We start from the raw sequence: 27,902 nt of genomic DNA, 5'->3' as shown, positions 1-27,902 counted from the left end.
ACCCTGACAGTCACATCATGGTCACAGAAATGTGAGTATCTCTTCATTAAATGGGGGAATTGGTTAGAAGGACAGATTCTTCTACCCAAACAGACCTCTCGGATCAGGATGTGTACTCAAGAGGATGCCCAAACAGACCCCCTAAGATTTGGTCAGCAGTGAGCCAACGCCACTGGCAAAGAGGGCATGCAGGGACTTACCTCCCTTCCTCAGCAAGGAGTTGTTTGCAACCATTTTTGGACATGTTTCTATGCTGCATTACACCACAGGTCAACCAATATTTGAAGAAAAAATATTTTCAGTTTCATTGTAGAACTCTATTTTTGTTACATCAGAAAAGCATCTTGCTATTAAAAACATTGTTCTATTTTAAAATACACTTTATTTTTTAATCTCTGAATTCCTTATCACAGTATCTTTATGGACTATAGTACAATATTTCAGTATAGCAGTGCAGGCACATGGCTTGTGTGGATCAGGATAAGGTGATTGGTATGTGTGGGTGTGTGTGAGAGAGTGAGTGAGCGGGAAAGAGAGAGAAAGACTGTGTGTGTGTGTGTGTGTGTGTGTGTGTGTGTGTGTGTGCGTGTGTGCACACAAATGTATTGAACACATTCAGAATTTTTTCCACTATTATTTCGCAGTATACAATAAGATGTTGTCAGCCATAATTAGCCAGGCTATTGCGTGGTAAAAAAATTGACTTTTTTTTTTTTTAATCACAAAGATGCCTCACGTCTCTTCCCAAATGCACACCCTCTGGAATGGCACAGACCCGTTTTCGGATTAGTGTAAGGAATGCAGTAAATTCTCACAACACAGCTGCGAGTGCAAGTCTCCTGTTCGAAGTTCAAACCTGCAGTCTGCTCAGGTCTCTAGCTGCTAACCCAGAATCTCTACTGCAGGGATCTAGTGTTCTCACTTCCACAGAGTCAGGCTCATGGCCTGCCCTCTTAACTCTAAAGGTCATGTGATAATAAATTAACTGTGTTGAATTTTTAGAAGGCATACTATGATGTAGAGTAGACTGGGTTACAAAGATTCCCTCAGAGACTCCCCTTTGGTTTAAAAAATAAAATGGGGCCATGTGAGGAAAAGCGGGCAGTGAGAGTCACTGGAAAATACACTTCCACAGTGGGAAGAACAGATGAAGAGCAAGAAGGGGGAAAGAAAGATTAAAGTGGGAGCCAATGTGTAGATAGAAGCAAAGGGAAGGAGGAGGAAGAGGAGTAAAGAAGAGGGAGTTTGCGCCTGTCGCAAAGAATGCAAGGATGGAGGAATAAACAGCAGAGGAGGACGAGGCCAAGGAAGGCATTCCAGATGTGCTGGAAATTCCACAGGAAATAGATGGGACTGTGGAGGAGGAGGAGGGTGAGGACCAAACAGGCAAGTCCACACTGCCTGAGCAGGAGAAGGCCACACACCACCCTTCTCTCAAAAGGGCCCTCCCATCCAGTCCTACCTGGCTAGAAGGACGGCGCTCACCACTTGAGAGCTTGAGGGTTGGGGGGAGTAAAGTTGGGGGGAACAGAGGGATCCTCATGGCAAGTTTCCGACAAGACTGAGGAGGAGCCTTCCCCCTGTGTGGAGAAAAAGGGAGGCTGTCATTTCTATGGCAGGGAAATGGCTTTCTGAGTCACCTGGTGTTTCAAATTTAGGTCTGGGTAGTCCCTTGATGGGCCATCTGGAGTGGCAGCTTAACACCCCCACCTCCCTCAGCACCTGCAGGGTAGCACAAGACCCAGCTTGCCAAAAATGCAGTGGGACTGCTAATTGACTTCTTGGCTCTTCCCCATCCTCTCCAGGGATTAGATGTGATGACAAATTTGTATGTCCTACTATGTCAAGAGAGCTGAGAAAAGATGGTATTTGATTGACAGCTTTTCAGTGGGATGAGGCAGCCCGGTGGGTTGAGTTTTGATGCTCTACTTTTCATACCCAAAGAGAGAATGTTTTAAAATGAAGTTAATTATCCCTCTACGTAAGTAAAGAAATTCAAAACTCTTTACTGGAACTCCCTTCAGCAGCATATATATGTGACAACTGGAGCCATGCTAAGAAGATTATTGTGGCCCCGGAGTCAAGTGGCATACAAATTTATGAGGTGTTCTATATTGAACAAAAATATTTACTGAACAGCAAGAATGTGGCAGGCGTTATTCTTGGGTATCTAGAGTGCAGTGCATGGGCATTAGCAAATAGAAGTAGAGAAAATAGATGAAGCTCTTTGCTCCCTGCAGCTTATACCCTATGGGGGAAAGACAGCCAGACTTAGAAAAGAAACTAATGACTGACTAGGCAGTAGTCTAGAATAAAAATGAGAAAAGGGTCAGAAATGGAAGTTGGTGGTAGTGTGCAAATTTAAGATTTTTTTCTTAACCTTTATGTATATGAGTGTTTTACCTCCATGTATGTCTGTGTACCACGTACGTGCTAGGTGACCACAGAGGCCAGAAAAATGTGCTGGGTTCCCTTAAACTAGAATTACAAACAGCCATGAACCACCATGTGGGTGCTGGGATTTGAACTTGGGCGCTCTGGCAAAGCAGCTAATATTCTTAACAATCTGTCCAATCCTGCCAGGCGAAATTTAAATAAAGTGATCATGCAAGGTCTCTTCAAGATCTCTGGTGTGAGAAAGACTTGAAATACGGAGAAAGTTGTTGAATAAACATGTGGGGTGTGAGGAAACACTCTATACAGGGGCCCAAGGTTGGATTGGCTGGCTTGCCAGGGCTCAGCACAGAGGTCAGTATGGCCTGGGCAGTGGTAGATCCATGTGGAAATGAAGAAAGGATATAGAATGAAGGGTTGGATCTTGTAAGCATATGTTGTGAGAGAGACAGGGCCATCAAAAGGTCTTGAATAGAGCAGTGGCTTGATTTAAAGGCTGACTCTGGCTGCCAGGCTAGGAATAGGCTGTGAATGGATACACAGCTGTAGGGAAACCATTATAAACCCAGGTGAGATGGTCATTGTGGCTTTGGCTAAGGTGGGTGGAGTGAACAAATACTTGATGTCTTAACACATTATGTTATGTTTCACATCCTAGGGTTTTCTGATGCCGTCGAAAACAAAGAGTAATGAGTGAAAATGCTGTTTGAACCTTTCAGTTAGAAATCTCAAAACTTCCTTGTCAGAATCAAAGATTCAACTAATGATTGAATTGATACAGAAGGCTTGTGCCAACTGACTTTTGCTTATGTAAAATGTATGAATGGGACTCCCATGGCTGACTGGTTACACTGATGTTCCAGAGGCATAACCTAGGAAATAAAGTAACTCTCAGTGTTAGCTGCTGTTTTCCTATGATGAACAGAATGTTCTAGAGTTTTACATGCACAGGGCCCTCCCTGTCCTGGCCCTTTTATGACAACATTTCCTTTGGTCCCCACATTTTAGAGTTACCAAGGATTTCAAGAGTCTTAAGATATACTCTCTTTGGATAATGGTTAAATATGTCTCTTGATCTGAGTTTCACCATTTTCTTCTTAAAATGTCAAAGGCTTGTGTAAAATCATGTGATAGTTTTCAGATACCAACTATACTTTTATGTATTTTGCATTAAAAGTGTTTAGGATGTATGTATTGACAATTTTCACTATCCCATTTACCCCAAATGAGGACTTAAAAATTAGAGATACATTGAGAATTTAAAATCTAATTAGTAGTAGAAAAATGCAGTCAAATAATGCATGGTGGCATGAACACAGGACAGGAAGCTGAAAGGAGTCCCAAAGCTCCCACCCTGAGTGTGCAGTCTTTTTTGTGTATGGCGATAGGAAGATGGAACACCTCTCTGTCAATTCCTGATGCTAAATTGGGGTTTTGTGAGAAGACAGAACCATAACTCAAGACCATCTACTTAGCGGGTAGAGAGTATTCCCGTTGGAGTCTCTGCCTTAACCCATTATAACTAATTGCATATTGCCACATCATCTCATTTCCAGGAAGGGAAAATCCAGAAAAGGAGGGAGAAAGCAAGTTACCTGGGAAGAGAAAAGGAGAAGAAATCAACTATCCCCAAGTGAATCTTTGTTACAACTTTGTTGAGACTTCAAACTCATCACCTTTTAGAGGTCAACTTCAAACTCATCACCTTTTAGAGGTAACGGGAATCTGTGAAGCAGCCTAGGCCATACCAAGCTTAAGGGGTAGCCCCTTCATAGGCAGAGGTTTGTCAGTGTGCTTCTCTCAAAATTACATCATCCAATTGTTCAAGAGAAGTTGACATTTTTTAAATAAGGCAATTTCTGACTTTTACACAGCATGGATAGCTTTGTGATAATGCCCCAAAGGGAATAAGTGGGATGGTTAATGTTCTCTACATTTTTCATCTCCAGAGAGTCAAAGGGTGGCTGAGGCATGGCAGCAGTTTTAGAACATAGGCATTTGTGAAGGCAGCAATAGGCTCTTTGGTGACTTGGCTTCACATCTTTACCTGTCTAGACTGAAGCCCACTTGCCCATCTTTCCTGCTTCGTGCCTGCATTAGATGGGGAAACAGCGTTTTAAGACTGCATGGAGCTAAACTCCACACAGCAGGAGCAAATTTCCTGCCATGCACAAGCATAGTTCCCTGCAGGCTGCATGTCTCTGTCGAAGTGGGACTAACTCAGATATTAAAGAATTCAACACTGCTATGACAGGCCTTCCTATCTCAAGCATTGGCTAGTTGAGTTGCTTGGACTGTCTCTCCCACTGTAAACAGAAAAAAGTTGGATTTGATTTTAAAATTACCTTCTTTAGAAACCACTAAATATTAAGGATTGACTAGGCCCAAATGAAAGGACCCATGAATCCAAGCAACTAAAATCCAAATGCTTTGTATGGCCCTTATGGGCCTTGCTCAAACTGGAGCATCTGAATTCTTCTCTGAAAACTTTGAAGGGTGAAGAGCCTATACCCCAAATCTGAGGTCTCTCCAGAGTCAGGGAAGTCACAGGGAATCCTCCATACAGAAAGCTACAGCCTCCAGACTACTGACTTGACAAGAAGCCAAATAGAACTTTTAGAAATAAAAGAAAGCATACAGCTTGAGAGTTAAAACTTAGTGGATGAGCAGGATAGAGTCAGTATGTTAGAGAGACAGCCAGAAAAATACCTGTCCACAGGGAAGCACAGAACAAAAAGGCGAAAAAAACTGAAAGGGAAAAAGGAAGTAAGAGTCTATTTTGTGCATGTGTGCATGCATGAGTGTGAGGGCACACAAACACACACACGCAGACATATGCACAAACACGCATGTGTGCATACACACGTGCATGCGCACACATATACATACACACACACACACACAGAGAATAAAATCCTAGAAGTGAAGGAAAACATTTCACAGAAGCCATTGTTTGCAGACATGACATCTGAGAGTCTGACAGAACAGATGAAGCTCTGTGTCTGGCCATAGCAAACACACAGATACATTTTAGAGTAATCTGTCTGGCCACTTCAAACACACACAAACATTATAGGGTTATCTATCTGGCCATTTCAAACACAGAGATACATTAGAGTTATCTTTCTGACCACTTCAAACATAGAGATACATTATAGAGTTATCTGTCTGGCCATTTCAAACACACACAAACATTATAGGGTTATCTATCTGGCCATTTCAAACACAGAGATACATTAGAGTTATCTTTCTGACCACTTCAAACATAGAGATACATTATAGAGTTATCTGTCTGGCCATTTCAAACACACAGACATATTACTGAGTTATTTGTCTGGCTACTTCAAACACAAAAACATTATAGAGTTATCTTTCTGGCCACTTAAAACACACAGATACATTATAGAGTTATCTGTCTGGCCACTTCAGACACACAGATGCATTTTGGAGTTATCTGTCTGGCCATTTCAAACACACAGATACATTAGAGTTATCTGTCTGACCAATTCAAACACACAAAAACATTATAGCATTATCTGTCTGGCCACTTAAAACACACAGATACATTATAAGCTGTATAAGACAATTAAAGCTGTGTATCTGACCATTTCAAATACTGAGATATATTAAAGTTATCTGTCTGGCTACTTCAAACACAGATACATTTTAGAGCTATTTATCTGTCTGCCCATTTCAAACACACAGATACATTATGGAAACAATGTATAAGATCAAAGAAAAAAGTATAAATGAAGCCAAAGGGAAGGAATACAAATCATGTCTATAGAACTACACTATAGCAGATGCAGGAAAGCAGCAGAATTTTATCCCCAGTGAGCTGCCAGAAAGTAACCGCCAATACAAAATTCTATACCCAGTGAAAATATCACTGCAGAAGGAAGGCAATGTAGATTCTGGTACACATTTTAAACTAAAGAATGTTCAGCAAAGAAGGCTATAAGCATGTAGACGAAACTGAAAAGAACACTGACAGCATGGCATATACTAGTCTTATACCTTATGATTAAACGCTGTCTTTATGATTATCTCATGCCATTACCTTTTTCATTGTCTCCCCAAGTAAGGACATCTAAAAACTGGGGACACACTGTAAACATAGGTCAAAACTTCTAGAGAGCCTTTGCTCTCACTGAAGGAACCACTCATACCAGTGAGGTGCATAACTAACGTTTTTTTTGTTCTTACTAGTTTTACTGTATTTTAGAGTAGTGGCCAGAGACACTGAGGCTTTTTTTTTAATTAAAATTTATTCTAATTTTAAAAAGTCTTTATGATCATAATAGATTTTAAAAATAAGTTGAAATTGGACAAAGGGAGTAAAAAATGATTCCACTATCCTAGCATCTCCCAGAAGGAAAGTAAACATGTTTCAGTTTTATGTTCAAGGAAATGAAAGGTAACAATATCATTTTCTCAGAACACAATTCTTTGCATAGATAAAAATGAAAACTAACCTCATATAGAACACATAAGACCAAGCAACTGTGTGGGTTAATCAGGATTTGACAATGAGTAAGCATGGCCCAAAGGCTGCTAGCGCCCACTGAGGAGTTTGCGTTCCCACAAGGAGTTCTAATTGATACTGGCAGGGAAAATCCATGCGTGTCCATCAAATAACAAAGATTAGAGGTATAAATGAATTAGGTGAAGAAAGGTCTAACTTTAGCTCCCCAAGTTAAGCCTTTCTCCTGTGAATACCAGGTCAAATGTCAGCTGCACCCAGAGTTCCATCTCAAAGACTGGCAGTGGTTTCTAGCATGATAAACTTCACACCCTAGGTGACCATTCACCCTGCCTCAGAGATGTCAGAGGGAGAAATGAGGAAACCCAGTCTATATTCCCCTCATTGACAAAAGAAAGAAGAGGCAGTGGCTACATGGTGAAACATTCTTTGGGAATAAATGAAAAATGCCCTAAGGCTTCTTGGAATTCTCTCTTGATGAAGAGCTAAATTAAAGCAGAAACCTATGGCCTAAGAAATACCAAAGACAAATTAAGTGTCAGAGAAAAAAGAAATTACAAATTTATCGACTGTTTTATGAGGTCAGGCAGACAGTTCATTAAAAGTCTCGTCAAAGGATGATTCCTTTAACGAGATCCAGTAGCCGCAGAATGATCAATACACATTGGAATATCTGCAACAGATTGAGGGCAACATACTAGAATAAACCTCTTTCAAATGTTCAGGAGTAAGAGCAGAAGGCCCTCTGTATCATCGTAACTTGTCGTTTAAGTCCACACAGGCAGTGGCTGATTGGTATTTGCAGCTGAGCTCTTGAATTGCTTCCAACACATTTTATATACACTAATTCTTTCTTATTGGCTTGGCAAACCCAGGTATAGAAATCCCAAGGAAACCAATTATGTCACTGAGTTGGAAGCCTGAACAGTGTTCTTGGAAGCATCTTATAGATTCTGTGGTTGAATTTTGCAAAAATACATATCTTCGACACAATCGAAGACATACATTTAAGGGCTCAGTGAAGCAGGTGACCGCCAGGAAACATGTATCTGAATATATCTCTGGAAGGAAGAATTCTGTTGAAAAGGAGCTGAATGAATATCACCTTTAAGAATGTCTATTGTCTGTAACTTAATGAGTCTCAGTTGGACTCGGGCACAGCAATGGACAATTTGATCTTATGTCAAATCCAGGGTCAAAATATCTATTTGTTGTATAAATTGCCTCTAAGGATCAAACATCTCCATTTTTTTTTTTGTTATACTGTCAAAAGTTACAAGCCAATGCAACAGACACACTGTGCCTTCTTATAATAGAAATAAAAATGAAATCTACCTACCAAAGGAGTCTGCTACCAGTCGCAAGTGGGGCAGTCCAAACTAAGCTTTTTATTTTTATTTTGTAATTTGATTTAATTTTACATATCAGCCATGGATTCCCCTGTCCTCCCTCCTCCCGCCCCCCTCCCCTCAGCCCATCCCCCCCATTCCCATCTCCTCCAGGGCAAGGACTCTCCTGGGGATTCAGCTCAGCCTGGTAGATTCAGTCCAGGCAGGTCCAGTCCCCTCCTCCCTTCACCCAGGCTGAGCAAAGTGTCCCAGCATAGGCCCCAGGCTCTAAAAGCCAGCTCATGCACTAAGGACAGGTCCCAGTCCCACTGCCTGGGTGCCTACTAAATAGTTCAAGCTAATCAACTGTCTCACTTTTCCAGAGGGCCTGATCCAGTTGGGCTGGAGGGATAGCTCAGCTGTTAAAGGGCTAGGCTCACAACCAAACTAAACTTTTGCACTGGGCCCATCATATGCTCCCTGGCAAATAGGGACCAAAAAGATTAAAGATATTGTTTCTGATTAACCATACTCTCCTTTCATTGTTCTGTTGCAGGTTAGTAAGAACTTGAGGACTCAGGTTCATTGGGAGCCTAAGTGTGCTGCTGAGTCAAGGTTCTGCAAAGCTCCACTTTACATGAACCTCCAAGGCAGCTTGTGCTCTGCTGGGCCAGGGAAATGCCTTGCCACTGAGTACTGTTGGCTTTCACCAATTGGATACATTTCTTGTGTTCAATTTTTAAATCTCCTTTGACTTTTAAAAGACAAGAATTTGTTTATCAACAAGGAAGACTATATTATGCAGATAAGTCTAGGGTTCTGAACATCTCAAAATAGTAGATTAGGATTAAAAAAAAAAGTACAGACAAAAGAGCTTTCTCCGTGTTCAGGCCATGACTGTGGACACTGACCTGTGACTATATTACATGGATGAAGTGGGTGAAGGGAGAGTGAATTAGTATGTTCAATAACATGCTGAAAGACATAGAAGACTGAGGAGAGATTCCATCTCCTGACACTTTTTCTACAAGCAAATGATGATGCACTATCAGGTTCTACTTAGAACGCTTTTCTGTCCCATTTTTGAGAAGGGCTGCTGCTTTCCAGAACTGAGAGTGACATTTGGGCATACTTCCAGGTGAAGCTTGCCATCGATACGGTTCTTGTCATAAACTGGGAACAGTTCATAAATGTCTAGATGTCGTAAAAATCACTCTGCCTTGTCATCACTCTTACTGAATGGAGCTGACTCGGTGAACCTGTTTTATGGCGACTACTGATTATTTTCATTTCCTTGAGTTTTTCCTCTTTTCTTTGGTTGCTGCTCTTTTTGGTTTGGTTCATATCTATGGCAGGCCCTTCCACTATGGTGTACTCAGGAGGGAGGACTTTCTGGTCCACATCCCACGGTCACAGAGCACTGAGGTCTGTCAGTCACCCTGGCCTTTCCTAGTCTACATTTGGTGTCCTGTGCTTCCATTCCCATCTCACACCTGATCGTGCCATTTCCCTTCACTGCTTACTTCTGTTGCTTGCAAGTCTGGATCTGAAGTGTCCTCCAGAGGCCCATGAACAAAAGCTTGGTGTATGTACCAAGTGCTCCAAGGAGTTGGTGGGACCTTTAAGAGGTGAGGCCTGGCTGGGCATGGTACCTTACATACCTTTAAACAGTAACGTGGAGGCTGAGGCAGGAGGACCACTGCGATTTTAAGCTAGTCTAGGCTGCAGAATGACCCTGTCTCATTTTTTTTTAAGTGCACCTAGTGGGAAGACATGAGCTCACTGGGAATTTGCCGTTGAAGAAAACATTGGGACTCAGGTCTATTCTCGCTGATTCAGGTTTCGCTGCTGAGCATGAACACAATTCCTCCGCCATGTACTATTTCCAAGACATGGTGTGCTACTATTGGCCCAGTGGAACAGGGCCAAACAACATGGGACTAAAACCTCTGAGCTTGTGAGTGGAAATAAACCTTGTCCCCTTTTAAGCTGATCATTTCTGGAATTGTGTCCCAGAGGCAGACCGCTGACTGACATCCTTCTTGCTTCTGCTATCCTTTTCTTTCGTTTGCTATGTATCATACAATATGACTACATGTGATTGATTTTGTTTCACTTTGTTTTGATGGAGATAGTGTCTTACATGTATCACTTCAAGCCTGATATGGAGCCAAGGATGACCTAAAAAACTCCTGATCCCCCTGCCTCCTCCTGCCAAGTGCTGGGATTATAGATGTGAGCTACCATGGCTGACTTCACATGTGACTTCTTGTTTTATTATCAAAGTAATAGCTATAAAAACACATTCTTAAGCTTCAAAGAACACCCTTCAACAAATGATTTGGCTTGACATGGAACCAACAACCTTCAAGGGCTACCTTCAAATCCACTTACAACATGATGGCCACAAGAACAGCCTCACAGATGAAAGAGAAAGTGTGTTGTGGTTCCTAGTTACACTAAGATATAAAGACAAGAGAACGATTAAGAATTCCTAGGAACACTTTAGATCTTTTCTAAGGAGCCAAGAAAGAAGAAACAAAAGCCTCTAAATACATAGTTGTAGCACAAATTGCTCACCACCCCCAATTACTATTTGTTCAGTATTCGATGAGAAAGCATCAGTTGTGTTTTGGTTTCTGGCGACCACAGAACCAAGGAGCTAAACTTTCTCCACCTCTGTGAATGAGTCCTAGTTACTCTAAGGCAGTCATAAATATTACACTCTCTTCCTTGTGATTTCTTTAGGAACCAGAATGTGGTTCCATTATAGCAGATGAGAAATCTATTGTGTGTGGGGGGTGGGGGTAGGGGGTGGAGTGGGGATTGGGGGTTCTGGAAGGTTTCCACCAATCCTAAGAAGGGCATAAAGTCGGAGGAATTTCCTTCTCTGCTTTTGAATGGTTCTACATAAGATGATGATGTGGGAGCCTCAGCAGCCATCTTGTCATCGCTTTAAAGTCTGAGGGCAGCAAACATCAACACTGAAATTCTGAAAATGCTGACTGTCAGGGGGCTGCTGAGCCACTAAACCAGCTGCCTGTCTCTAGAACTAGCTAACCATCCCTAGAAGTGGTCAGCTATCCCTAGAAATGGCTACCCATCCCCAGAACTGGCTTCTCACTTGCTGTGGTTTGAATGAGAAGTGTCCCCCACAGATTCACGTATTGGAACACTTGATCCCCAGTTGGTACCACGGTTTGGGTTGATTGCGGAACTTTTAGGACATAGAGCCCTGCTGGTAGAAGTACATCACTGAGAGTGACCTTTGAGGGCTTAAAGCCTCAACCCACTTCCTGTTCTCTCTTTCTCTACTTCCTGCCTGTGGGTGGAGATACACTCAGCCAGCTTCTTGCTCCAGCCACCTACTGCCCTGTCTCCCTTGCCATTATTGCACTCTCTCTCTCTCTCTCTCTCTCTCTCTCTCTCTCTCTCTCTCTCTCTCTCTCTGGAATAGCAAGCCAAAATATACTCGTCTGCAAGTTGCTTTCGGTCATGGTGTTTTATCACAACAGGAAAATTACTAATACAGTACCTACAGCATCCCTAGAACTGTGCCTCCATCCTTAGAACTGTGACACTACTCAGACAGTAATATTGCCACTTATGAAGTTGTCACTGTTTAAGATAATTATTTATCTAGTTAGTTAGTTAGAAACCTGGCCTCACCATATCGCCCAGGTGGGCCATGATCTTTCAGTCTTCTGTCTCCAGCCCCCAGTTAATGGGATTTTCTATGCATGTGAAGAAGCTAGGCAGGTTAATTTGATTTTCTGGAAAACTGGACTCTGACAGATAAGTTGACAAAGGTTATTAGTCACGTTAATGTTTGGTTGTATCCAGTGAAGAAGGTTTAAGGTGCTTCAAAACTACTCACTTAATTTGATTTTAATCAAGGTGACATAGACCAGTCACACGTGTGGTAGTATACGTCTATACTCCCGGCACTGGGGAAGCTGAAGGAGAAGGAATCTGAGTTTATACACACACACACACACACACACACACACACACACACACACACACACACACCGAGGGCTAGAGAGATAGCTCAATCAGTGCTTCCCTTACAACATGAGGACATGAGTTGAATCTGTGCAGCTTACACACATAAACACATCTACGTGTAGTGCCATACTCTTGCAATCCCAGCACCGGTGAGAGAGGCAAATGGACCCCTGAGTCCCGAGCCAGTCAGCTTTATCTACTGCGCAAGTTTCAGGCTAGTATGAGACCCTGTTTCAAACAGTAAACATAGCTAGCATGTAAGGAATTATCTTCTGGCCTCCACACGCATGCACACATGGGCACCTACACATATATGAATGAACATACATATAATATCTATGAGTTACTTAAAGTAAATTGGATAATTTTAACATATATGCATTACATTTGATCTATGATTAAATATTTTACAATGTTGAAACAACACACACACACACACACACACACACACACACACACACGCTCAGAAGCCAAACAAAACTGAAAGTAACAGTAGTTGTCATGAAGGGTTCTTAGAGGTCTAAAACTGGCTATGAGGCTCGCCATAAACAAATCTTATTACACCAGGATAGAAAGTGATGACATATCCAGCATTAGATGCTGAGCTTGAAAATGTATGTGTCTGAATATATATACTTCTGACTAATTCATATTTTTCTTAAATTTTAGTCAAATCTGGATCTGTTATTTAAAATACTTGAGCACATGAGTAAGATAGATTCTGGAAAGAAAATACAGTGCCCCCTCCCCCAATATGCCCGGAAGCCACAAAATGCCAAAGCTAATCTGCCATTTAATGTCCTCAGCTCAGGGGCTCCTTAGCATCATGACTCTTGTGCTTTGGAGCCATTATAAAGTAAAAAGGGGTCAAAAACACTGTGACACCAGATAGTGAATCTTGCATCAGAGAGGGCTGCTGTGTGGCTGTGCTGGACAGAGGGACAGTGCACACCCAGAGTGGCTGAAACAGTGCCTTGAGGTTTCATCAGTTGGCCACAAAGTTGTGCAATTTAGGACATCATGAACTGTTCACTCCCTGGATTTCCCACTTAATATTTTTAGACCATGAATGGCTGTGGGCAATGAAACTCAAGAAAGTGAGACTAGCAATATAAAGGGAGACTACTGTATGGCAATTTCTAAAGTTACACTAAACTGTATCTCACTGTATTAGCATAAGCAGCCTGAGCCACTGGCTAAGCTGATCTGAATTGGATACTAACAGGAGAAACTGAAGAATTAACAATATACAAAGTAACTATCAATTCTTGCTTGAGGATTTATATGGCTAAGCCTTAAATCTTTAGAGATAACAAATATTAAGTGACTATCATACAGAATAAACATGAAGGCTGAAGAGCATAAATAATTCAGAAAATGATTTTAGAGCTAGGTATGAGGAACCTCTCCGAAGCCAACTAGGGAAAATACATACAAGTAAATAAACCTAACACTCGAGTTCTGCATACTCAATAAGCACTTAGATGGAATGGCAATACTTTTGAGAATCTGTATTTTCAACTGTAGCTTAAAAGGCAGGCAAACCTAAAAAGCACATTTTTTTTTAAACAGAGAAAAACATCCAGCAATAAACGAAAATGAATAGAACGTTCTAGAACTGAATGCTGTTGGCTAACCTACAAATACTTGATTTACAGATAGTTCATTCAACTTGATGTCTATAGCCAACTAATTTCAATAAGCCACAAGCACAATCCGCTCTGATTTGTTGTTTTCAATTGAACCCAGGACCTTGTACATGCCGAGCACTCTCAATACCACTGAGCTACACTCTGAGCTACAATAAAAATTTAAAGGACAGCACTGATGAGCTGTTGCTATGGGGGCAAAGAAATTTCTTTTTTTTTTCCTCCTGCTTTATGGAAGATTTTGTTGGGTCAAGATCATGGCCATCTTGGTGAAGGGTGTCCTCTGCTGGGCAGAGTTGGATATCACAGCATTACAAGATGAAGTTGGTTAGTTAGATTAAAAATCCCTTGCCCAAGCCACTTATCAGACTAGCTGAAAACCACATCTGTGGAGAGGGTTCCACGCACTCATACTTTTTAGATAGTGCCAGTTGGTGATGAATATTTGCAGAATATTGCTGTATTGTTACTACCACCAAAAATGATTAGTTTTACACGGAAGGATTGACCTGAGAAGTTGTGCAACATGCTTAGGTAAACCAGGAGATGCTATTTTTACTGCATGGAAAGCAAATGAGCCAAGGGTGTACAAATGTCCAGTATTATTTACCTTGGGCTTTTCATCTAGGATCTGCTGGCGGACCTCCTTGTGTTTCTCCACGAGTTTTTCTTGTCTTTTACTCTGTGCTTCCTCTAACTGTAAGAAAGTTACCGGAAGAAAAGTCATATTAAGAAACAAACAATAAAGAAATAAAGCTTTTATGCATGTTACAAGAAACAAAGCAAAATAACAACAAAAAAAACCCCAAAGTTTTTCAAGTCTACGACATCAATTATTTGGTATTCCAGGAAAGAATTGCCCTTTGAAGCTAGGTAAGGGGAACCCAGGGCAGCAAGAGGTGGTGATGGGTGGACACACATTTTTGTTTTTGTCTGAAAATTTCCATAACACAAATTTTCTAAAAGCTTAAAGACTGACCTGGACGTGGATGTCACCTTTATCACTGTTAGTAACAATGAAGGGATCTTTTGGGAACTCCCTTTTGTGTCACTTTTTTAGGGTTCCTAACTTGGGCAGTGATTCACCCCCATCCATTTTTATAGTCCTTTTATTCACTCTTTTATACATATACTTCTCAATAGCCAGAACATGTGCACTTTTATGAATTATCACAAAGCAGCTGAGTGCTGGTGACGAGTAGACACAGCAAGGCACAGATCTCCTCCTAGAAGTTCACAACAAGCCTGGCGGTTGGAAAGGAGACATTTGCAAAAGAGACGGGGTGAACAGACATACCCTCTTGATGTACTGCACCACCTCCTGGATGTAGGACCGGATCATCTCTGTCTTCTCCCTAAGTGGAAATGAGCCACAGATTATACCAACCCAGCTGGAATTCCAGTCTTTTATGCTTTTACTATCATTGTATAGCTGTTGAAAGGAAGGTAAAACCTGTATGTGGGGGCAGTGGTGGTATGTGTCTCCAGGCATAGGCCCTGTTTTTATTAGATGCTCCCAAGGTTGTCTAACAACTTTTGGGAATGAGTACTTAGCCATTTCCCAAAAGGGACCACTTCACATTTTTTCTAAAAGGCCCAGAGTGACCCTGATTGAGAGCTCATTGTAAAAACATTACAGTGCAGATTGTAGTGGGGTGTGAAGGAGACTGGCCTGCATAGGCTCACAGGCTTAGTCACCAAAGAGTGAAAATCTTTCATAGGATTAGAAGGATTAGGAGGTGTGGCTTGGAAAGAAGTGTGTCACTGGGGATGGACTTTGAGGTTTCAAAAGGCCAAGCTTGGGTCTCTCTCTCTCTCTCTCTCTCTCTCCTCTCTCTCTCTCCCTCTCTCTCTCTCTCTCTCTCTCTCTCCCTCCCTCCCTCCCTCTCTCTCTCTCTGCATCCCTCTTTCTCCTTGCCAATCAGGATATAGCTCTCAGCTGCTGCTCCATCACCTGGAGTGAAGCCATGCTCCTGCCATGATGATAATGGGCTAACCCTCTGATACTGTAAGCAAGGCCCCAATTCTTCCTTTTATAAGAGTTGCTTTGGTCCTGGTGTCTCCGCAGCAGTAGAACAGTGACTAAGGCAGGAATCACGTGGTAGTAGAGAAACTTTACCAAGGGGCCTTTGGTTAAGACACTGGTTCTCTAACAGACAACAACAGTTCATCATTCCAGGTAGGGAGGGGGGCTACTTTCCACTCACTCTTCCATCTGGCTTTTGTCTTTCGATTTGGCTTCTGTTATCTTCTCCTGCCTCTTTTTATCCATCTTCTTCTTTAATTCCTTCTTCTCTCTGAAGTTAGAATGGGGGAAAAATCAGACAAACCCAATAGCAATCTGTAATCCATGCACTCATGTCTATTCAGGACAAGTGGGAGAGAACGCAGGCTTACTTCTCACAGATTTCCTTGAGCTTCTTTAACTGATTGTTCTGACACTCCTCGGCAACATCTGTCAACTTCTGGATAAGCTGGGGAGAGAAAATGCCAGTTTGGTGTTTTCTAGGATCACAGATACAGGCCTGTCCCTGCCCTTCCAACCCCAAACACTAGCACATGGAGTCAGACAATCTGCAGTGGACATCAAGCTGCTGTTAAAGTCATCAGAATCTATCTAACTTTGGCAAGGAGGACATGGTTCTAAAGGATAACATTATCTGTTTGTGATATATATATATATATATATATATATATATATATATATATATATATATATATATTCTGATTTTCTCCTTGACCTGAATTGAATTCAGTAGATTACCATTCCAGTTCCTGCAGCATGGCTCAGTGAAAACTCAGCTAATAGTGTGGACCTAGGTTTTTACCTCTCTTCTGTAACATATAAAAAGTATTAATTGGGGACTAGGGATATAGCTGAGGGAGGGGTAATAAGCTTTAAAGGCATGATTTGGGCCAAAGCTCTACCTTTTCTGAACCAACATTTTCTTGATTATAATTAAGTCATTGCTACGTTTACCTCTGGCAGGTAGTGTGCAGCTTAAATAAAATAATAAGTACTACGTATATGGAAGTTATAAAAAGCAGTGCAGTAGAATTCTGGTTTCTGGCTATATTTTTTTTCTTGTCGACTTGCTTTTAGGATGACATCAGTTACCTATCTCAGAAATGGATGTAGTGTTCCTGCAGGGGTAGCTTCAGTTGATATAAAGAACACCAGGAGTGCTTTTCTGTGCTGTTGTTGAAGCTTGGGTTGTGTGAATGGAGCAGCTGTATTGTTCTGCATCCACTTTCTTATCAAACCAAAATTCAAGACAGTAGCAACTGTATCTTTGTATCCTTTGTACTCCATATGGTTCTCAACATGCCCAATGAATGCTTGTCAATTACGTGAAAGTCAATTTTCATGTCAATCAACCCTCACTCTTTATTCCACCCTAAGAGTCTGTGGAACCTCGGGTGGGTGGAGCAAAAAACTTCAACTCTTTCACCGGAGTATAAACCATATGGCAGGGACTTTCTTTGAGAGGCCCTACTGCTATATGTTTTTGCCCAAAAACATACAGAGCAAGATGAGCTGATTAGTACTATGTAAGTAGTATTTATCACAGTAAAAAGTCAGTCATCTCTCAAGATCCACGGAGGATTGGTCTTGGAATCCTTCACATTTATCCAAATCCATGGATGACTTGTGCTAAATGGTGTAGCACTTGTAATATTCACATACCCTTCTGTGTACTTTAAATAATTCAGATTGTTTATAATATTTAGAACACTTTAAATGTTGTAAAATAAATTCAGATAGGCTCCACATCCTGGGGTCTTCACCTCTGTCTGATGTTGCTCTCCATTGTGGTTTCAGAAGGTGTTTTTAAAAAGTCCTTTGAGCGAGGCAGTGGTGGCACACACCTTTAATCCCAGCACTGGGGAGGCAGAGCCAGGCAGATCTCTATGAGTTCGAGGCCAGCCTGGTCTACAGAGTGAGTTCCAGGACAGCCAGGGCTACAAAGAGAAATCCTGTCTTGAAGAAACACACACACACACACACACACACACACACACACACACACACACATACACACACACTCACACACTACTCAGTAGGTAGAACTCTTACTCTCTAGCATAAAGATCTGAGCTCTAATCTCCAGCACCCATATTAAAACGCAGATGTGGCCATTCCTGTCTGTAATCCCAGCATTGATTTCAGCAGTTTAGAGAGAGCCATGTTCATTCATGATAAACATGAAAGTTGGAGCATTTGTATGTGAAGTGGGTTAGAACTGAATAGCTATCAAGGAGGATGCGGGCCACAGGATGCCTGTTTCATCATTTGAAAAAAGACTGCCTGAGCATGGCTGCCACAATTGAGGAAATCATACTTCATTCCATGCCATTTATCAAACTGTCCAGATGTAAAATGCTGTTGTTTTTTTTCTATAGGGACCCACACCAAGTGTCATCTCACTACTTCACTCCTTTCCATAGAGGACCTTTTTCCTGTTCTATTTGCCCTAAGTGTTTCATAGAAATTGCTCAGAGATTCTCAACTTGGGTACATCAGATTCTCTTGGGGAGACTTCTGAAGAATGCAGATTGCAAGGCCTTGTTCCTGGGCTTATGGACTGTACGTATCTGGTGTCTGGGCCTGAGAATGAGTGTTTTCATGACCTCCTCGGTGCTTTGGTAGTCCCTGGGGTATCACAGGCACCCATTTGAATTGGACAGCAGTTACATTTCCCTTTCTGTATTTTCATCTCTCATCCACACAATCCCAGAATATTTTATTTTCCGGATTATTTCAACATCCGCTGACATTTTCTGCTTTCTTCCTACCTATTCTCCTCACCCTTAGCACTTTGGCAATCAGCCAACAAAGCCACTAAACTAGAGACCCCTGGGCTTTGCACCCACTTAGTTCTGATATTTACTTGAATTTGGGCAAAGTCCTCAAACATGGCTATACCACAGTCTCCCAGGCTTTCCCTGGCTCTTCGTCCTCAGACACTGTGAACTTGTTTTTTGTTGTTCCCACTGTGTGGGGAACTATTCATTTCATCCCAAACCCAACAGATATTGATCAAGCACCTACTTATAGACCTGGCACTGTTCTAGAAGCCTGCCTGATGACTCATCCGAATTGATCTTGTTACTCATGTGTCTTAGGATCAGCAGCTCCAGCATGACAAGGACACACATTAGAAATGAAAACTGGCAGGCCCTCCACTAGACCAATAATTCAGGCTCTGCACTTCCTCAGGATTCCCAGGACAAAGTGGGCACCTTGGAATTTGAGAAGTCCTGTCTGGACTGTTGAGGAAGACACTGACATCACTAAAGAGGCCATTTCAGTTTGTCTGGCCTCTGTCTCAAGGTCTTTGGAACTTGGTCTGCGTTCTCTTCATTACTTCAAATTCAATGTCCTCATCTTTGTCACCAGGGTGGTTTAGACAGCTCTGGGAAGATACACACAATTCTTGACAGACCGTATACCATATCATAGGTCCGTAATTTGGTTTGTCTTTTTATCCCAAATAGCATTTCTTTACTTCTTCCCCTTATGTCTTCTCTACCTGAAAAAGCATTTCATGGTCTTCTCTGAAATGTCCTGTCTGCACAGGATAAACTCCCTCTGTGCAAAAACCACATTTCCGTCTATCCTCCCATGAACTCTTGTTCTATCTTTTACTCTCCTTCGTTCTAGTTCTAAATTGGATAAGTGAGTCCATTCATTGCTTTGTGCCTTTAATCCCAGCAATCTGAAGACAGAGGGTCAGCCATTCAAGGGCAGCCTGGGCATACAGTGAGACTTTGTCTCACAAAACAAACCACAAGGCAAACAAATGAAACAAATGAAGAAAGACAAGTGATTCCCCAGCACTGCAGTGACCCCCTTCTCACCTCTTCAACCTTACCACCCGTTGTGGGTTTTTTGTTTGTTCATTTGTTTTGTCAACTTGGCACAAGCTGGAGTCATCTGGGAAGAGGGAATCCCAGTTGAGGAAATGCCTCTGCCAGAATGGTCTGTAGGCAAGCATGTACGTCATTTTTCTTGATTAATGATTGATGTGAGAGGGTCCAATCCTCTGCAGGCAGTGCTGCTCCTGCTCAGTGAAAACTGAGCAAGCAAGGAAGCAGCATTCTTCCACAGTGTCTGCTTCAGTTCCTGCCTCCAGGTTCCTGCTCTGAGTGAGTTCTTGCCTTGGCTTCCCTCAATGGACCATGACTTGGGACATGTAAGTCACACAAACAAGCCCTTTCTTTCCCCAGTTGTCTTTGGCCAGTGTTTTATCACAGCAACAGAAAGCAAACTAAAACACTGCCTCAATTCTGCTTCAAATACTGGAATTCACCTCATCTTTCATTAAAAACCCTCTTTGTTGCTGAACTTATGGTTCAGTTCTTAGAATCTTAATTATTTCACAGATTCCTAAATTTTTCTGGTTCACAGAACCTTTAGAAACTCAGTGATGTTTTGTTCCAATGATACTTTTAAGCTAAAAAAAAAATTTGAGGAATTGCTGTAAGGTCCAAACAGCTTAATGCTAGTAATTTGCATAGGATTCCCAACAGATGTTCCTGTTTCTATAAAAAATAAAAACTGTCTCACAGTGTCTCTGTGAGTTTGGTGTTGTGCCTGAGGGTACCTTGGCACACATTTTGGGAATAATTACTTTAAACTTCATAGAATGGGTAACTACTCTCACATAGAAATCTGTTCTTCAATGTCAACAGTAATTACCACAGTTATTCCTTCCTTCAGCTTTCTTAGGGGCTTCTGTTCAGTTCGGATCTGAACCTATCTCCTGATCAACCTTAGCTGTGGATGCTTTACCACATTCCCATCTCAGCATCTGCATAAGTAAGCCAAGACTTCCTCTCTCCCTGGAGACATGACTTTTCCTTTTTATTAGGAGTCATCATTCAGCTCAGAAGTATACAAGGCCTTTCCTACCCTGTGGTGGTATTGTGTTCCTCCAAAATATTGTGCACCCTAATAAACTTATCTGGGGTCAGAGACAGAACAGCCACTAGATACAAAGGCTAGAAAATGGTGGCACTCACACCTTTAATCCTAGCACTCCAGAGGTAGAAATCTCTCTGGATCTCTGTGAGTTCAAGGCCACACTGGAAACGGCCAGGCATGGTGACAAACGCCTTTAATCTCAGGGAGTGGTGGTAGAAAGCAGAAAGGTATATAAGACACGAGGACCAGAAACTAGAAGCATTTGGCCTGGTTAAGCATTTGGCTGGTTAAGCTTCAGGCTTTTGAGCAGCAGTTCAGCTGAGAGCCATTTGGATATGAGGACACAGAAGCTTCCAGTCTGAGGAAACAAGACCATCTGAGAAGTTGGCCAGGTGAGGTTAGCTGTGGCTTGTTCTGTCTCTCTGATCTTCCAGTATTCACCCCAATATCTGGCTCAGGTTTGATTTCATTAATAAGAACTTTTAAGATTCATGCTACACTACCCTCTTGGGTAGAAAACATCCAGCAAATCACAGACACCTGTGAATTTCTCATACCACACAGCTTTCTGGTAACAGGAACCCTTTTGCACATGTCTACAAACTGCAGTCTTTACCTTGCCAGCATCTCTTTCCTGTCTGGAGTCTTTCTTTGGCTTTTCTACTCCAGCCTAAATATCTTCCCTTCTTAAATGTCTCCAAGACTTAACTGGACCTGTCCCCAGATAATTTTTCGACTTGCAGATTTTCTTTTTCGGCATTCATCATACCTCAATAAACAAGGCAGTAGTTTGTTTCCAGAACTGTCTGCACAGACCTTTGTGCATACCCTTTTTTTCACGTTATTCTACCTTTTCAGTGATATTCCCATGTGAACAAGTCAGCACAAATAGAGATCACCCCCATGATTGTAGAGCTACCTTGGGTTGTGTTGCTCTGCCTCAACCATTCTTATCTCTATTTAAAGTTTGCCCAATTAAGTTCCAGGTGGCAGTGTACACACTATCACAGGTTTGTTAGTGCCTGGATTTGAGATGATATATGTGCATACACAATAGATCTCTTGTTAAAGTTAAAACCTTCCTTTCTGAAAAAAAGAAAAGAAAAAAGAAAAGGGAAAGTGCTGGGCATGTCTTTCTGTATGCTGTGAATGTGTGTTGTTCTGATTTGGTTGATAAATAAAATGCTGATTGGCCAGTAGCCAGGCAGGAAGTATAGTATAGGTGGGATAAGCAGAGAGGGGAATTCTGGGAAAGGGAAGGTTGAGTCAGTAGTCACCAGCCAGACACAGTGAAGTCAGAACTGAGAAAAGGTACCAAGCCACGTGGCTAAACATAAACAAGAACTATGGGTTAGTTTAAATGTAAGAGCTAGTCAGTGGTAGGCCTGAGCTAATGGCTGGGCAGTTTTAATTAATATAAGCCTCTGTGTGTTTACTTGGGTCCAAGTGGCCACATGGCCGTGGGAGCCAGGCAGAACCAGGAAAACGTCAGCTACAGTCTCTTTTCTACCTCATCAAGAGAAAGCTTGGGCCCATCTGTGCTTTCTCATCCAGGACTGTCTCTCTTGTAGGGCTTATTCTGCTTTCTGGTTCATGTTTGGCTACCATAGGAACTGCTCTATACTTCAACCTCCATCTTTTGGCCAAAGTAATTGATCAAGGAGATCATTGGTTTAATTATGTGTGACTCCTCTAAGGGTAGCACGGCTGACCAATCATATGGCCCTACCAAGGCTTTTCCCCAAGATTCACCTACAGGTCAATGGAGAAATAAATGAAAACTCTGTCTTGTCTACCATTCTGAGTAAGATGATACTAAGACTAGCCAGAAACAACAGAGAAAGGGGGAAAGTGGGAACAATCACAGGAGGGCTACAAGAAGTACAAGAGGCTATTTCTGGATAGATCTCTGTCAGTTCCCCTCCTTAGATTTCTATAATACTTCTTACATGATTGTATCCTGTTCATTTTCTTCTAGTATATATTATTACTCAAGTTAGTCCAGTGTAAGTTTCTAGTTCTTGCAATCTGGATAAACCTGACAAAAACAAACAAACATTAATGATAACAAACCCTAAAAATTTCTCCACAGCTCCCAAAATGAGATGAAGGAAATTGAGTTTTGGCCCAAAGTTTTCATTGCATGAGATGTGAACACATGACCCCAAGGAGTGGTCCGCATAGTAACAGAAGCACTTTTGAAGTACTGACTTTGTAAGCACTGACCTAAGAGCAGAGGGCATTAACTTTTGGAGTTAAGTGTGTTAGTTACAAGCCTCATCAGGAAAGAACAATTATAGGTAGGAATGGAACAAAGATTTAGAGTTCCTATGAAATGAACCAAGAATACACATGGGTAATCTGGAATTCTGCAAATGATGTTTAAGTTTAACTTTTGATATAATTCCTCTTTTCTCAAAGTAATACACATCTTTTTACTTTGTTTATTTGTTTACTATTCATGGCAATCCCCTAGATAAATGTCCAAACAATTTAAAGAATCAAAAAACCAAAACCAAACCAACAAAAAAACAAAAAAACAAACAAACAACAACAAAACTAAAGCCCTAGAGAACAGAATTTCACGCTTGTTTTCAACTCTGAACTAAATTTAGTCACTGGAGGAAGGGAAATTTTTTCCACAGAAGAAAATAATTCCCTGATGCTGAATCAAAGAGAATAAACGATGTACGGACAGAAATGATCATATTTGTAGTCTCTCTGAGAAAGACGGTTGAGGAAATGGACAAAATACAGCGTCAACATACAGGTCCCTTCCTCTTTCACCAACTCCCTGAGAAGTGTCTCTTTCATTAGTTCTTGTTAAGCATCAAAGCCCCTCTAGTGACTTTTCACTGTGAACTGGTCAACTTCTACAAAGAAGGAACCTACAACAAAGGTTAATTATTTAGTGATCCAAAGGCCAAACACAACATGACAATTTGAAGACATGGTAGATGTTTACTCTGGGGTGTCTTGGCCACTGGAGTTGAGAAATCTTCATTCATGTATCCAGCAACTCCTTGCTGAACATCTACAGCATCACATACAGTCTTATTATGAGCAAAGGGGGCCATGTCCACAGATAGCTGACTTTCTTCATTAATTTTGTTCTCATCTCAGAAAAGAAAGTTTTAGATGAAAAGGTAGCCATCTTAATTATTCTTTAAGACAGTCTTTCATACCTATGCAATCATTATATATATATAAAACTAAAGTTAATTTATACCTACTTACTTGAATCTAAATGCTTTGGTGTTTATTGCAGTTCTTAGGATCAAAACCAGGTACTCATACATGACAACCAAGTGCTCTGAATTAGACCTAGACCCTCAGTTTGGACTTAAATATTTAGATGATCCTTAGATTAAATTTCTGTTATTCAGAAAGAAATAAAATTGAAAATCTGGCCAACACTCCTATTTATTGTAAAGAATTTCATCCAACAAAATCCTAACATTTTAAATTATTTTTCACTCTGAAATTATGCCACATTAAGTGCCTTCTTCCACTTTTGGGAGATGTGAATGAAACAGCATGATATGCTTCCTTAAAGATATGTCTGTTAGCCTTCTATGAGGCTACAAAACTACTTATAAACTAGTAATTTTGGTGCAAAGAACTGTGGTCTGTTTTGCAGCCTGAGTGACACATGATGGGTTGTGTCATTGCAGCTCTTTGGCCTTATTATTTTGAAAGCCACAGTGGCCACTTACTTCAGAATAAATGAAATCAATACTAGTTGCCTGAAATAACTATTATTGAAAAATAGATGTTTTCAGAAAATTAGCAATACAAGTCTGACTAGAGGAGATAAAGTTTTGTCTTATTTGTAACTTGCTTATAAATCATGGGCCTTATGGTCCATTTGGAAGGCAAGCCCAGGGGAGCTGTCCATGGAGATAAACATTATGTCAGTCATTCCTTTTCTAAATGCAAAACATATCATTTCAGCATTCTTCATTTGACAGATGAATTGCAATAATTACTGAAATTCCAGGATGCTAAAACCTAAAAGCTAAAAGGCCCCTCAGGTGGATTCTACTTTGGAATTTTCCTTACACCAGAATGTCTTCCTCCTCCAGCTGCTTTATGTCGATTCAAACAAACGCTGTTCCTTGATTTGTCTTTGGGTTTTGTTGTTCATTGTTATTTTCTTTAATCTTTCCTAAATAGTCATTAGCAACATTTAAAATACATCAAGACAATATACATTGTGTACAGAAGAAGAAAGAAGAAGAAAAACCAAGGTTGAACAATTTGTTGCTTTAAACTAAATAGCCTCATTATTATTTTAGTATATGTAGGAGGTGAGTCATTTCTACATCCTATGATATAAGAGAAAGTAGAGAAACTAACATCTTAGTCAAAGGAGACTTTCTAAGAATTCTTGTATAAACCTCTTGTTTTAGAAATGGTGATACAGACAACAAGGAGGTGAAATAGTTTTATTAAAAGGTACATATGTGAAAACACAAGCCGTTTCTCCTTTCCTCAATCCTGTGCAACTTATCTTTGGTAAAGAATTATTACCATATTCTAGCCACTTGGTTAAATTTCCATGAGTTGTTCTATGAAATCTAACATGCAAACTATGAGGAACATGCACACATTTTTTTTCTAAAATTAGCTCCAATTCTCTACCTTTTCTTGCTTTCACACTTTGCATTGTGCTTTACACCTGCTCAGAACAACATAGAGTCTGTTTCTCTAAATGTTGCCAAGTTATATGACTTGGCTTAACCAACATAATAAAAAAGAAGTTAGGAACTCTTGAGAGACTTTCAGTCCAGGTTAGATAGCTAGTAAAGAACCAATGGGGAGGAGGGGACATTTGAAGGAAGGGTAAATAGTACAGTGTTATAAAGAGATAAAGGAGAAACTAAAATAAGAAGATTGAAAGGAGAGGGAGATGGAAGGGCAGAGTAGAGGAGGGAATATGGGGAGAGACAACTAACATTAAAAGACACATGGACACCTAGAAGTTTTCTAAGATACATATACACATACATATATATGGAATTTAAATGGAGACACCATATAATGGGGGAAACAACGCCCCAACTAGACAACTAGACATCTTATGCTATCAAGTAAAACTTCCTCTACCAGGAATGAGTTTTATCTTGTTGAGTCTTTGGCCATAGGGATCTATAGACCCCACCCTCAAACATCACAGGCTGTAGCTAAGGCTATTGGTTACTCTCCACAACCTGATAGTAAGGTGCCATTGCTGAAGACACAACTTACTTATGTCATTGACCATGGAGAAACTGAGCTGGTACCAAATTAGGAACTTTAACCTTAATGATTAATTAGCATTCATGGTACTGGAAGGTACTTGCATGATATCAGAGGAGAAAACTAATCATCAATATCACCCAGCTACAAAACACAGGGTTTGTAGGTATACTTGTGCAATAGTGACACTAATGTTATAGGAGTAATAAAGGCCCTTTCATGATATGGAACTCATACATGATGTATAAAGTATTCAAACCCTAAGACTTGATAAATTATAGGCCCTAGCTGAAAATCTACTGTTATTCTGCTAAAAGGATAATAGAAAAAAAGACTACTAATGACATAACACTATCCACCTATAGATCAGAGTATCATTTAACTCCTTTTTTTTTAATTTAATTTTTTTTCAAGACCACGTTTCTCTGTGTAGTTTTGGTGCCTGTCCTGGATCTCACTCTGTGAACCAGGCTGGCCCTCAACTCACAGAGATCTGCCTGGCTCTGCCTCCTGAGTGCTGGGATCAAAGGCGTGCGCCACTGCCGCCTGGCTTATCACTTAACTCTTAACAGTGAAGCTTCTGCTTCTTGTTGTTGATGGTAATTAACACAAAGACCCATAACTGAACAATGGAAAGAGAGTGGGAGACTTTGGGCCACTCAATGCTAAACAGGATGTCTTTGACAAATCCCTCTCCTCAAGGCTTGTGGATCTATGCTAAATAGGAGGGGGAAAAAGAGTGTGAGAGCCAGAGTGGTGGAGGACTCAAAGAAACAGTGTCTTCTTGATATTACAGGACTGATGCACATATGATGCCACAGTTCGTGAAGACTGACAGCATGCACAAGACTACATAGGTTCAAACCAAACAAAATCCCAGCACTGAGAAGGCAAGTGGACACAAAGACCTTCCTCTAACCAAGAAGCTAGTAGCTGTAGTTGCTACTTGCTAGAAAGGGAAAGGAATGGTTGCCCAGGAGTAGTTGGACAAGACAAAGTAGACTCCATTTTCTTGTGTGTGTACTTTTTGACTTTTTGTCTTGTCTTTGTCTTATTAGGGTTTTTTTTTTTGTTTGTTTTTTTTTTTTTTTTTTTTTTTTTTTTTTTTTTTTTTTTTTTTTTTGGTTTTTCAAGACAGGCTTTTTCTCTGTGTAGCTTTGCACCTTTTTCCTGGAACTCTCTCTGTAGCCCAGGCTGGCCTTGAACTCACAGAGTTCCACCTGCCTCTACCTCCTGAGTGCTGGTTTTAAAGGTGTGCGCCACCACTGCCTGGCTTAGTTTTCTGAGAGAAAGTTGTGTGGGTAGGGTCTTGAAGGAGTGGGGGACGGAAAAGAATATGGTCAAAATACATTGTATAAAAGTATAAAAATTATAAATAAATATATATTCTAATTTCTAAATAGAAAAAAAAACAGAGCTAATGAAATTAGTAAGTCAAGGACCTGGCTGAGAAACTACCATTAGTAACACAGGGATTTCCCTGGGAAGGAGAAATAGAAGAGATCTCCTTGGTAAACTGGGGGACATGAGGGTTTGAGTTGGGTGGGGAGGATGGAGGGAGAGAATAATGAAAGAGATATCTTGATTGGGGAGCATTTGGGATCAGGTAGAAACCTGGTGCAAGGGGAACTCTCATGAATGTACAAGGATGACCCCAGCTAAGACTCCTAGCAATAGTGGATAGGTAGCCTGAATTGGCTTCAGACTGGTGACTACCCCAATTGTCATAAGAGAGCCTTTATCCAGTGATTTATGGAAACAAATGCCGAGATCCACAGCTAAGCACTGGGCAGAGCTTGAAGAATCCTGTTGAAGAGCAGGAGAATGGATTGTACAAGCTAGGGGAAGGGTCAAGGTCACCACAAGGGAAC

The 27,902-nt window shown here is 41.0% G+C and overlaps 1 protein-coding gene across 2 annotated transcripts in view; it reads right to left on the bottom strand.

Annotated features, from left to right (window-relative positions):
• Nucleotides 1-27,902, bottom strand: part of Plcb1 (phospholipase C beta 1) — a 701,254-nt gene that overhangs the window by 69,363 nt on the left and 603,989 nt on the right. The window contains exons 28-32 of one of the 2 annotated variants that reach the window (XM_028884531.2): nucleotides 16,260-16,336; nucleotides 16,070-16,159; nucleotides 15,160-15,217; nucleotides 14,473-14,559; nucleotides 1,463-1,580 (exon numbers count right to left, since the gene is read on the bottom strand). In XM_028884531.2, coding sequence (XP_028740364.1) covers nucleotides 1,482-1,580; nucleotides 14,473-14,559; nucleotides 15,160-15,217; nucleotides 16,070-16,159; nucleotides 16,260-16,336 — 411 coding nt within the window. In that variant the 3' untranslated portion in view covers nucleotides 1,463-1,481. The remainder of the gene's footprint in view (nucleotides 1-1,462; nucleotides 1,581-14,472; nucleotides 14,560-15,159; nucleotides 15,218-16,069; nucleotides 16,160-16,259; nucleotides 16,337-27,902) is intronic. The other variant, XM_028884530.2, reaches the window with a different exon arrangement.

Source organism: Peromyscus leucopus, chromosome 4 (genome assembly GCF_004664715.2).
Source record: "Peromyscus leucopus breed LL Stock chromosome 4, UCI_PerLeu_2.1, whole genome shotgun sequence".
NCBI lineage: Eukaryota > Metazoa > Chordata > Mammalia > Rodentia > Cricetidae > Peromyscus > Peromyscus leucopus.
The sequence above is the reverse complement of the archived record's forward strand: the minus strand, read 5'-3'. Positions and strand labels throughout refer to the sequence as shown.